Source organism: Halichoerus grypus, chromosome 10 (assembly GCF_964656455.1).
Source record: "Halichoerus grypus chromosome 10, mHalGry1.hap1.1, whole genome shotgun sequence".
NCBI lineage: Eukaryota > Metazoa > Chordata > Mammalia > Carnivora > Phocidae > Halichoerus > Halichoerus grypus.
In genome coordinates this window covers 71797530-71810479 of record NC_135721.1, presented here as the reverse complement: position 1 = coordinate 71810479, position 12950 = coordinate 71797530, and the positions used below count along the sequence as shown (strand labels likewise).

At 55.1% G+C, this 12950-nt stretch overlaps 1 protein-coding gene across 1 annotated transcript in view; it reads left to right on the top strand.

Moving 5' to 3' along the window:
• The first annotated feature begins 3374 nt into the window (after positions 1 to 3374).
• The window catches only part of RHOQ (ras homolog family member Q), a 38201-nt gene continuing 28625 nt past the window's right edge, over positions 3375 to 12950 (top strand). The window contains exons 1-2 of the mRNA XM_036121671.2: positions 3375 to 3722; positions 4295 to 4353. Coding sequence (XP_035977564.2) covers positions 3581 to 3722; positions 4295 to 4353 — 201 coding nt within the window. The 5' untranslated portion in view covers positions 3375 to 3580. The remainder of the gene's footprint in view (positions 3723 to 4294; positions 4354 to 12950) is intronic.

Sequence of the window (12950 nt, the reverse complement as noted above, 5' to 3'; positions counted from 1 at the left end):
CTAGCCATTCTTATCTTACTCCTATTGGCCTCTTAAACCCCAGGCCAGTGATCCCTTTCTGCAAATCCTTCCTCAGCAGACATACAGCTAGGTACTAACAACCTTCTCTGCACTTCCAGAAGGCTGTTCCTTAGCCTCCAGTATAGCACTGACCACATTATATAGTAATTACCTGCTTGCTCATCAGCTTGTTTCCACCTCCCTTTCCAGCAACTGTGGCTTTCCAGCTCTTCGTCCCGCGTCCAGGAATAAAGCCTGGCATCTAGTGGACCTCAGTAAATACTTGTGAAATGAAACACTGGATGAATCAATGAAGAGGAGGAAGTAGAGGGAAAAGAGGGGAAGGCTAAGGATAGATTTCACTGTTCTCACACAGACCTGTGTGTGTTTTGACATTGGCAGTCACAAAGGGACAAAAGCAAGCACAGAGTCTATGGGATGCTTAGAAACAAAGTTGCCTCCTGTCCCTCCAATCCTGAAATTGGAAAACTGTTTTTTGGGGTTTTGTTTTGGTTTGGTTTTTGTGTGTGTGTGTGTGTGTGTGTGTGTGTGTGTGTGTTTGGTTTGTTTGCTTTTGTTTTAACCACTTGAGGCATTATCTTCTTTGCTCATAGGAAAGTAAGCTTTCTGTTGAGATCTGTTTGGTTCTTCCAGCTAACCCATCTGTGGGCTTGGGCTGACCTGGGGCATCCAAGATAAGTACCCCCCCCCCAACTACACTCCACTTACACACTGGTGGAATCAGCCCAGAGCTCTAAGTATTCCTGGCAGTCAGTTTTGGTTTTTCTTTCTTTTTTTTTTTTTTTAAAGATTTTATTTATTTATTTGACAGAGAGAGACACAGCGAGAGAGGGAACACAAGCAGGGGGAGAGGGAGAGGGAGAAGCAGGCTTCCCGCCAAGCAGGGAGCCCAATGTGGGGCTCAATCCCAGGACCCTGGGATCATGACCTGAGCCGAAGGCAGACGCTTAACGACTGAGCCACCCAGGCGCCCCAGTTTTGGTTTTTCTATGGGCCAAAGGGATGAGGTCACCATGGCCAGTGAAGTCACCACTGCATGATTCATCTGACATCAGCACCCCATTGGAGTGCTCTGACATTCCCAGAGCTTCTCCCAGAGCATCCAGAACCTGGGGTCCCTGCCATTTTTCAAGGTTCTGGAGCTCATCCTCCAGCTCCCTGGATCCCTAGTAAGTATCTGCCACTTTGAGAAGTATTGTAAGAACTGAGAGGAAAGAGTCCTGGACGGGGGAAACCTCTGAGAAGCCTCTCTCCTGCAGCCCCAGGACAGACCTCGTCATCCCTCATAAAGGCCTTCCCCATGTCTCCAGCAACTGCTTCTCCCCTTGTCCGAAAGCTTTTGCCAGGGTCTGTCAGGACACATTCTGAAGGGCTCCAGGGTTCTCAGGGGCGTCTCCACCCTTATGGATGAGCTCACATTTATAGATGAGAAAGCTGAGGCCAGGAGAAGAGAAGTGACATGCCCAAGGTAACACGGTTAATGGTTGTCAGAGCTGGGACCCAATGCACTTTCCCTGCTGGGGCTACTCTGGGAGCTCCTTAACCTCTTCTGATAGACCTTCCTTTCAGGACACCAGTCTCTATACACGCTGCCTGAAGAAATGGTCTCTAGGCAAAGGGGACTAGTCCTCCCGAAAGTGACAGAGACCGGCCTTGAACCAAGATCTGACTTCAAGGCACTGTACTGCCTTCCTTAACCTGTCATTCCGTACACACAAACTACCTTCCAGATTCACCGCATAACCTAAAGCAGTGGGGCAATGGCAATACCCACACTTTGACCCAAATGGAGGGGTCTCATGAGATGTTCAGTGTGACTCCACAAGGACCTTCCAATAATCTAGGAAGTCTTTCCGGGACAGTAGAAATCTGATTAGGGGTTTGAGAATCGAGGCCTGGTAAGTGAGGCATGGGGACATTCCCCCAAAGTGTGCTCCTTCTTTGACTGCCGGAATTAGCTGGGAGCCTTTGGGATAACCACTTTGCCTCCCTAGGTGTTTGCTTACCTACAACCTCGGGGAGAGCTAAGGGAGATGGTCCAGTTGACCTCCACACGGCCTCTCAACATAACATTTTCCAATCTTGTGAATCAATGAAAGAAAGCGATTTCTCCGTGTGAGCAGGGGGTAGGGGGTATGCTGTCAGCGTGGGGCGTACCCACTCTCCCCTGCCCTCGGCCGGGTGCCTAATGGTCAAGAGGCCAGTGAACAGGACCTGGCCAGATGGTGTTTCCGAGCTTTGCCCAGGCAGGGGTCAGGGGTTGCTCCCTGGATCACCGGCCAAGTCTTAGAGCAAGAGTATCACTCCTCAGGGATCACAACCTAACACCTTCGAAGGACACTCGAGACTGCAAGGGGACCTCTGAGAATGCTGCCTCCAGAGGAAGCACGGGTACATTTGCCGCATCCGGAGCCCGCAGGGTCTCCCTTTGCTGGCTGGCTGGGGGTTGCTTCAAAGGTCCAAGATGCTGTAACTCCCTTAGTCACCAGTTTCAAAGTAAATGATTCAAGCTCCGTGCAGTGAACACAGCCTGGGGTGGTGGTGGTGGCGTGGGGAACCAAGCAATAAGCCGGGAGTCCCTACTCTACAGCTGTGGGACCACCACCACCCTCCCCTACCACCCCGCGCACCTTAAAAAAATTTTTTTTAAAAACCTCTTGGCCTTTCTTCCTTCCCCGATTGCTAGTTCTGTTGTGCTCTTAGAGGCCGATAGGATGGATCCTGCCTTCCGGGTGGAGTTTAAATATATATGTACAATTTTGCATGACTATTGCGTCATCGTTGAAGTCGTCGTGGTTCCCCAAGAGGCCTCCGCGTCTTCTTCCAGCACCGGGGCCTTTGGACGCTTCCGGGCGCTGCGGGCACTTGCGCGAGGAGCCCTTGGCTCCCCCCGAGCGCTTCCCTTTCGGCCCCCTCCCCCAGCCTCACCTTCCCCCCCCGCCGCCCCCCCCCCCGGCAGCTCCGCGGCTCCTCCCCCTCGCCCCCTCCCCAGCCCTCGCGGGGAGTCAAGCTAGGGTGAGCGGGCAGGGCCGAGCGGCGGCCTCGGGCGGGGCGCCCGGCGCGGGGCGCGGAGCCGGCGGGCGGGGGCGCGGGGCGGGCGGCCGGCGCTCGCGGAGGCGCCTGGGCCCGCCCTCCTCCGGGGCCCAGCCGGGAGGGGGCCCGGGCCGGCGCGGGGCGGGGAGAGCCGCCTGGCCCCTCCCCTCCGCTGCCCTCCCCAAAGTTGCTGTCTCCCCCGGGGGCCGGCCAGTCTTATGATCCAGCGGATCCTCCTGGGGAGGCCGGGCCGGGGAGAGGGCGCGGGCGCCGAGCGGCGGGGGCAGCGGGCGGGCGCGGCGACCGGGGCCCGGGCGGGGATCCGGGCAGCGACCGAGGCGGCGGCAGCGCCCCGGGCCCGCCGCCCCCTCCCCTCGGGCGGGGGGAGCCGCTGCATGGGGCCGGGGGGGCGGCCCTGCTGCGCGGAGCGGCGGCGGCGGCGGACCCCCCAGGCGGGCTGGGGCTGAGCCCGGGGCCGGGGCGGGGGCTCCGGGGGGACCATGCCCGGAGGCCGGCCGGCCGCAGCATGGCTCACGGGCCCGGCGCGCTGATGCTCAAGTGCGTGGTGGTCGGCGACGGGGCGGTGGGCAAGACGTGCCTACTCATGAGCTATGCCAACGACGCCTTCCCGGAGGAGTACGTGCCCACCGTCTTCGACCACTACGCAGGTAAGCCTCGGAACTGCTGACTAAGGGGCCCCCCTCCCCGGGCCGGGAACTTTGGAGCAACTTTGGCGGAGCCCCCTCGCCGCCTCCCCCGAGCGCGCTCCCCACCCTCTCCGGCGCCTGGCCCTACGCGGGGCTCCCGGCCCCACCCCCAGGCCTCCCCTCTGGCCCTCCTTGTCGCGGGCAGAGGAGACCCGTCTTCCTACCCCGCCCCACCCCCGGCCCAGTCCCGGCTCCCCGCACTTCCCAGCCCTCGGACGCCCTGGGCCGACCTCCTTGACCTTCCCACGGCCTCCTCCCTACTGCCCCAAATCCCCCGGCGAAACACTTGGGGCACTGGGCGAGACGTGGCCAGGGACTTGGGAGAAGGGAGTGGGCAAGTGGGGCCACATCACACCCCGGCCTCACTGCCACTTAACAGTGAGCTCGGCACAAGGGAAAAGGGGTGACATCTCCCGGGGAGCGCCCGCATGCTTCCAGCTGGGTTGGCATAAGCGGGTCCTGATGGGGAGGGAGATTGCCCCAGACCCTAGATAATCGAGCTTCTCTCCCCGCCCCCACTTCTGCCCTTGCAGTCAGCGTCACCGTAGGGGGCAAGCAGTACCTCCTGGGACTCTATGACACGGCCGGACAGGTGAGTGTCTTGGCCCCTGGCCGACACCCCCTTGCCTTTCCTTAATTCGGGGTGGCTGTACATGGCCTTTGGAAACAGATGTCTAGGAAGGAGGGTGTGTCTTCGAGGGGCCCCTGTGAATCAAGTCTTTATTTCTTTTTTCAAGTCAGCAAATTAGGAAAAGGAAAAAACAAAACCCACACAACCCAACAACAAACCCATCCCAGCCCACCCCGTGCGAACCCCTGGGCTATGAAAGTTTTTGCCTGTGTGTGCTTTGTGTATGGTGCCTGGTGTGTGGGTCCCAACTCCTGTTGCAAAGTGGCAGCGGCCAATCGTGAAGCGCCCTTATTTTTAGTTGCAGATGACCAGGTCTCCCCCTCACAGCCTCTGTCTGGTCCCTCATTGGTGAGTGGTCTGCCTGCCCGAGGAGCCTGATTGGTGCGAAATGGCATCATCTAATATGATGGGAAGGCATTTGGTCCTGGTTATGTTTATTACAACATCATTGCTCTCTGGGACTCGAGTCCCTGCAAACGTAATTTGTGGTGTTACCAGAGGACCACAGGGAAAAAAAGAAATGAAACAACAATCATCCAGCCACTCCCTGGGGTAGGGAGGAGGAGGAAGGGTTAGGAGTTCAGTATGAGTCTTGGAGGAAGAGCTCCTCCTCCCCCCCCCCCCCCAGGAAGGCCAGGTGACTTTGTCTGGGTTTTCTTTGGGAGAGATTATTGTGCAGAAAGAAAATGCACAATCCTCCTGGCAGCCTCTGACCGTTAGCAAATCAGAGGTGGCTCTCCTCCCTGTCTCTGTCCCTCTTCCCAGACCCACTTTTGCTGTGGGGCCGGGATGATTGCGTGTGATGAAGTTTTACAGAATCCAGCCCTGTGATTAGACATGGGCAGAAGTTTCCACGTGGCAAGCAGACTTGAGTCCTTGAGGACATGGGAACAGCTGAGGGGCTTAGAGAGTGCTCTGGCGGATGTCCGCTAGTACAGTTTCCTTATCCATGCGATGGGTTTCAGAACATTCCCTGTTCGTATATTATATGCCAGATGCTTAGTACTGAGCCTGGCGCACTCGGGTAGGTGCTCAATAAAGGGGAGCTATTCTTTGCAGCTTTTCTAGATTTGGATTTCAGAATTGTGGTTCCAGGTTGGATTCTGAGAAATGCCTTATGGAGGGTGTCTTGATGGGGCTTCTGGTTTCTAAACTGTTAAGTTAGAGGAGCATCTGAGCATAGAGAAACTGTTGGCAGCGCAAGGTGCCAGAGGCTGTCCCCCTTCACCAAACCGACCCAAGTCACTACAACCAGTCCTTAGCTTGCCGGGGCCCCTTCAGGCTGCCTACCTCGTAGCTGTTACTTATTCTATAGGAACGTATGGAGGGCAAGAGGCAGAACACAGTCCATTAAGTAAAACCAACTTTTGAGCCGTACGGTTGATAAATAACATTTATCGTTGGTTGAAAAGGAGGCCGGATTTTAAATATCGTCTCTAATTTTAACTGCTCTCACTACCACCTCTTCCCTTTTCTCCTTTAACTTGTCACCATGACCATTCATTTGACCGCGAGCCCTATTCAACAGGATGTGTGTGTCAGACCTGTTCTGTGCACCTTCAAACCCAACTAGTATTTACTGAGTTCCTTCTGCGTATCAGGCATGGGGCGGCCACATGCAAATACTCTTCTCTCCACAAAACGACCCCATGAGCTAAGTGGTATTCTAGCTCTGCAGATGGGGAAACTGGGGCTCAGAGAAGCTAGGTAGCTGACCTCAGGTCACACAGCTACTGACAGGTATTGTTGGGATTAGGACATGGGTCTGAATTTGCCCCAGTTTGAGGTGGTTATACACACAGGAAGCCACAGGAGAGGCCGAGATGCCACCTGGGTTGAATGGATTCCTTGTGGGTCTGTAGACATGGTACCTGGAATCTGGACAGCCATTCTCTGAACGGGGGTTGTGTGCTACCACTGCAGAGGAGAGAACCCAGATCCAAATCATCACCTGAAGTTGGACCCACTCACAAAACCAGGGCTTCCCACAAGTCCTCATGATTGCTGTGTCCCGTGGCGATTGTAAGACACATTCCAAATGGGATCAAACTATTAGGAAGGTTCACATATTCCTGTTTTCACCCAGTGGTGGGACACCTACTCTGTTGACCAAGATGTGTTTTAAGGCCGCTTGGTGTTTTTCCCAGTGTCTGGAACTTTCCCTTTTAGATAAAAGTTAGTGATAATTCATCTTTCAGCACTTAACGGGTTTATTACTAATAAGCAATCTTAGCAATGTAATCATCAAGGAGATTAAATGAGGAGTGCCCAGTGCATGCCTAGCACGGTGCTAAGCACCTGGGGATTACAAAAGAATAAATTTAAGATAGGGATCTGCCATGGCTGATGATAGCATAGAGAGAAGGATCTGAACCAGATACCTGTTCATGTGTGTTAAATAGGAGATTCCTGTGTTGTTCTTGGTCATTAAGATCTCATGCCTCTATGAATCAGCATCAGATTAATCTACGATAACAGTAATGGTCAATAAACACACAGACATGCATACGCACATGTAGAGAGACATTTTGAAGCCTCACGGACAGCAGAGAAAAGCCCACGGGCTTTGGAACCAAAGAGGCCCGAGCTCAGATCTCCCACTTGCTATCCTGGTCATGTGATTCTGGCTGTACCTAACCTTTGTGATCTAGTAAAAACGTGGATAATTCAAAACTATGGTGCAGTGTCGTAGACTGGCCTAAACTGTTTAAGGTATGTAAAAGTGGCTGGCACTGTTCTTCGCTCATAGAAGATGGGTATAAATATTACAAGAAATGATAGTACTGCACTCTGGGCAGTTTTGTTGGGGGCAGGGGGTCACGGGCAGAAGAGACTAGTGTATTATGTCTGCAGTTGACAGAAATTCCACGAGATGCCAGATGCTAGAACCTTCTCACCCGGAGATATGGAGCCAGCTCGTACTTCAGGAGTCCCACAGTCCCCATCACTGGACCCGTGGACGCAGTCAGTGCTCCCTGCTCTAAATGCCCTGTGGTATCAGATGGTCACCTTTCTCCGTCAGAGCCTGCGTGCCCAGTGACGGGAGAAAAACTTAGAAGAGCTAGGAGTCCAGTGTACACTTGGAGAAACAAGTGGGGTCTGTAGGTTTCAGCTGACTCTACTTTGGGAGGTAAGAAGGGCTAAGGAGGAAGCGCACAGCCCTGGAAAACGTCACTTTCTCTCCATAATCTTGGCTCAGAATGGTCACTCGCTGTATTTGAATAACAGAAATCGTGCCTCCCTTGGGTGGAAACTTCTAGTCTTTGTGCTTGCTCTTGGTATCCTCTTTGACCCCAGTCAAGTTCAAAGCTATAGGTAACATTAGCCCAATTTACACACTAGGGAACATAAAAGATGACTGTCATAGATGACCTTTGGCCTTCCGGAGGAGGTCGCTTCCCCCTTGGCCTCTGTGGCTATTGGCACAGAGAGAGAGAGAGAGAGGATGAATGAATATGAATGTGAGTGTGCTTTAGTCCCCATCATGCGCTCTTCTGGGCACATCCCTCAACATCCCCAACACACTTGGCCGAAGGGAAGCCCCCCTCTCTTGGCCAAGCCCAGGAGCGGCCCTGACATTTTGACTGCCCAGCATTTTGGAGTGGAAGTTGAGGGCCGTGGTGGCTTCCTCCTCCCCGGGGCCTGGTGGAGGGGTCTGGCTTCCGGCCTGGGCCTTGGTGGAGCTTCTCCTTTCTTGCTCGCCTCTCAGGACTTCAGTGTGGGTTCCGCAGCAGCCCCATTGCCCACCGGGGAGGGACGGGACAGGCAGTACTTTCCCTCCTGCCTCTGTGCTGTTTGGAGCTCAGGAGAAGTGGGGAGAGCTCTCGCTCTCTGTGCAGATGAGCTGTTGGGGAGCAGCCTGGCAAGCTGCTCTTGAGCAATGGGCTCCAGGCTGATCTCTTAATCCTTGGCAGGAAGGCAGAACTTGATACCCTAAAGGGGGAAGGACTGGCGCCCAGTTTATCCCAGGTCCCAGAATACCTGCTCTCGGGAGGGTGTGTGTTGGGGATGCGTTTGGGTTCCCTAAAGTTCCAGATTTAGCCACTGCCTCAGTGTGTGGAAGTCCTTATGTATGCTTTTGGGTGTGGTGTTGCTATGTCTGTTGGCTGAAACACACACAGGTTCAAGGATGCATACATGAGAGCTATAAATATCTTTAACTTAGGTGTCCCTGGGATTGGCTTTTCAGTGACAAGTGAGATCTGTTTCTTACTTGACATAGCCCAGCAGCTGTGGCTGCCCTCCAAGCCCTCTGGGGAACCAGGGAAGTACTTTCCCTCCAGAAAGGAATCTCCAGGGGAGGCAGCCTTGGAATGCCCCACCTTCTGGGTTTCTTGGGGTGGCAGGCACCTAAGGGCCTTGTAGAATGGGAAGGGACCAGGGGGAGGGCCATGGTTTGCCACTCATCAGGCTCCTCCTGCCTTCAGGCAGGCATCCTCCCAGTAGCCGCGAAGGTAGACTCCTGCCAGATGAGGAATTTGAGAGTGAGTAGGCTTATGGAAACTAGACAGAGATGTAGTTAGGAAAAAGGTTTTCCTTCCTTTGGAGGGGGCCTGCAGGGCACGTCGGTAGGGCTTAGGAAGCCCCCACTCACATTACGCAGGCTCCAGGGGCCAGCAGCCCCACACTGCATCCCGAAGAGCCCAGAGAGCAGAGTTTGGGAGGAGCCCCAGAGTTCCTCCCCAACACAGCTTCAACAGGTGAGCTGCTGGCCCTAAGCATCCTGGTTTCCCTTAGTAACCTACTGTAGATTTGTCGTCTGTGCATTTTCCCTAACCTTTTTAGAAGCTATTTATATCTCCAGCCTGCACCACATTACACAGAATTCTGGTTTCCTCCTCTGCGTTGGGAAGGTGGATGGCCTTTGTTGGCTCCAAAGCTTCTGCAGTGACTGAATGTCCTATGCTCCCCTTGTTGTCTCTCTGATGTGGGTTTGGGCTATGTCAGCTCAGACCGTGGTCGTGCAGACAGGAGCCCCAGGGTGGGAGCAGTGTCCGTCAGCTCTCATTGGTTTTCTGTTGTGTGCACATGGGCCCTTTCCCCTTCGTCTGATCTGCCTGGCTCTTCCACATCTGTCCTGATTGTCTCGAGGTTCACTGACATTTATCCGATGGGAACCAAAGCTTCCCAGCAGGTGTATCCGAAGCGGGTGTTACAGGTGTGCTCAGATCCCATCCTCTTAGCTCTGGGAGGGGCGGGGGGCCGTGTGCAGCCTCAAGGGGCCTGGGCATATGTTGTCATTTCTGTGTGTGCCACGGTATGAAAAAGGTGGGCAGCATTATTTCACAGCTCATGGGTCGGAGGCCTTATGGGGAACGGGGTGTTTGCGGTTTTGTTGTGGAATTTAGGGTTTCAAAGATGAGACCTAGGGGTATTAAAACAAGAGAGAACAAAGCAGCTTTCCCTGGGGGTATCAGTTTCCAGCAAGGACACCCGTGCTGGCAGCAGTGGGCACTACCAAGAGGCCGCCGATACAGAATAGCAAACTGCAAGGAGGAGGGAAGAGGAGATGTTACAACGAAATGGAACCCAAGACCACACATGTCTTTAAAAACTGAAATTGGTGAGTCTCAGCTGGATTTCCTTTCACTCGGAGGGGCTTGGTTTTGCCCTAATTTGGCAAGCTCAGATCAAGGAGCAGCTTTCCTTGCCCTCAGCAGTTTGCTGTTCCTCTTTTAGTTTCTGGCAGGCCGCTGCTTCGTCCGAGAAAGCGTGGGGAGGCCGGCCGGGGAGGCTGCGCGGCGGCCACGGCCGGTTCATGGGAGCTCTCCCGGGGCTCCCCGAGGAGAGTTCTTCCAGATCCACTGCCTGCCGGGCCCTCTGGGGCTGTTTCTTGCTCTCTCTGAGCTCCGTGAGGACTGACTGTCTTTTTCTCCTCCCCGACTCCAGCACTTAGTCAGGTACCTGGGGCACGGAAGGCATACAACAAATATTTCTCAGACTGAGCTGATTTTTCTTTGGCTGTCAGCTCCTTTCTGCAAAAAGGTTAACCCAAGACTAAGGTGAGAGCCCTTAGATGATAGCTTCAGGCACAACCCGTTGCTTGGAAAACAGCTTTAATACAGTTGAAGTCTCCAAGGGTCAAAGGAATCCCAGGCTCCGAGGGATGCAGCCGGCATCCATTATACTCCCACCGAGAGCCTGGGGGCTTAGCGGTCACCAGTGGGCCTGTCCCCCAATACTGTCTCTCAGGCTCAGGCCTTTGCAACTTTCCTGAGGCCTCTCATGTCTAGGTCCCCTGAGGAGGAGGCCACTGGGCCACGGAAGTGTGGGTTTGGGATTCTCCAGACCAGCTCTGGATCCCGGCTCCTCTTCTCTGTGGCTGGAAGGCCATGGGCCAGCCGGCTCCTCCCTCCCTGCGCACTGGGGAGGTAATGTCTGCCTCCCGGGGTTGCAGTAAGGATCAGAGATGGTGCCTGTAGTCACCGCGCATGGCGGCTGAGAGTGATGGTCCAGGCCAGCGCTGGGGGCCCACACCTGGTCAGCTCAGGCGCTGTTGATGCAGTGTCTGTGGGAGCGGACAGGAGGGGGTCTGATTGCCTACACAGCTGGGAAAGCTCATCCTGTGAAACCAAGTGCTTCATGGTCCCACCCCAGAAGAGGTGGCAGGGCTGCGCTTTTTGGAGGGCGTGGGCTTGCGGGAAGAGGTGGGAGAGACTAGAGTATACTGGTGGCCGCTGTGAGCCCCCACGCTGCACTACCAGGGCCCACTTCCCAGCGAGGGTCTTCACCTCTTGGAAATTCAGTGTTCTCATCTGTCAAACGGGGATGGTAGATGTACCTCCTCGCAGAGTCATTGGATCAAACCAGAGCTTCCCAGCTCTCGGGCTCAAGGTGGCGGGGTAGGGCCTGGGACAGGCAACCCTGGGCTTGGGCCGTCCCTTCCAGGGGGAGCTGTCCCACCTCAGCCACTTCACTGCTGGCCCCTCCACCCCACCGTGTGCACAACTCATGATCTCCCTGTCCCGTGAAGTGAGACGGGGGCGGAGCATTGGATTAAATGAGGTCACGCGGGCAGAGGGTCACGGGGAGCTCGTATTCTGGGTGGGGGGGAAGAGCGTGGGGAGCACAGGCACAAGGGGGTGTCCCAAATGTGTCTGTATGGACCCCAGATCCCGTATCAGTGTCGACTTGTGGAGCAGGGCTGATCATTAAATTACAGAGTGTTTCACCCGGTAACTGACAACTTAGTAATCAGAGAGATATTAATCTGGTTCTGTGTTGCTTGTTGATTTTCATAGAAAGAACAGAAAGTGGGGGGGGAAGGGACTTTATTGTTGTCACTGTCTTCTTGTCGAGTGACTGGTGGGAGTAGGGGACCAGCCGCCTCTCTCCCGATCCCAGACTTGCCAGCCCTGCCCAGACTCGGGGTAGAATCTGGGGTTTACTACCTACACCCTCCCGCTGAGTGGCATTTTCACAGAGTGCATAGCATGTTGCATTTGGTTCCTCCCGGAGGCCTCTCACCTGCTCTGTGAGGAAAGGAAGCAAGTGGGTTTGCCTTCATTTGCGGGGTCAGGGAGGTTAAGCGATGGGTTCCAGGCGACGAAGCTGCTGGAAGGCAACAGCAGGCTGCCCCTCTCCAAGCCCTGGGTTCTTTATGTTAAATTACTCATGCTAATCAGCTCGATGGTGTTAAATGTCTCTTTTACATCGCATGTATTCCATTGTTGAATGTTTCCTGCAAGAAGGACATCCCAAGCACATCGCTTTTCTAGATAGAAGAGCTGATGGAATTGTCTGTAGGTAGGGGCTCCTGCTAACGTGGCCCCCCTAAACACTGCCCCCCGGAAGTTAAGGGTGTTTTGTCAGTGTGTTCATTAACATACTCTCCTGCTTCAAAAGACGCCTTCCCCTGGGTGGTGCAGGTGGCTGCTGCCTGTGAGGGTCTGGAAGCAGCTCAGTGCTGTTTGCGCGCAGGGAAGGGGGGACCGGGAAAGTTCTACGTTGACTTCAGCTGACTCCTTCCTCCCCAGCCCTTTGCGTCTTCGCCCTTGTTTTTGGCCTGCTAGCCTTGACTTGACACGAGCTTGCTATCTGGGGGCTGCTGGGCTGGGCAGCTTTGGCCTGCCAAGGTGCCTTTTCTGTCCCCATAGGGGCTGCCCTAGGCCTTCCTTTCCTCCCTCTGAGAGTTCCTATTTAGGTGAAAGCTGTTTCCAAGTGAAGCATTTCCAATCTGTCCCACTTACAGCTGAATATTGCCTGTTTACAACCCGAGGCTGCCTCTCCCACCCCTGCTCATTTTGCTCGCCTTCCTGAGCTGCCCCCATTGACAGCAGGTCTGCAGGGACCCCCCCTTCCTCCTGCCCCTGCGGTAGCCGCCCCCCCCTTGGCTGTCAGGACGAGCTGAAAACCTTCATGCGGTCTGTCAGCAAACAGTCCCCGAGAACCGCAGCTAGATGGGGACCCGGCGAGGGGCAGGGCTTACCGGGGAGAGGCCAGGCATAGGCCCTGCCCCGAGGAGGAGCTCCCAGTTCAGCGAAGGGATAGGGCCCACACCCAGTGATGGGAGGGGAGCCGCTGCCTGTTCATGGAGTGGGGGGGGGGCCCGGGGGGGC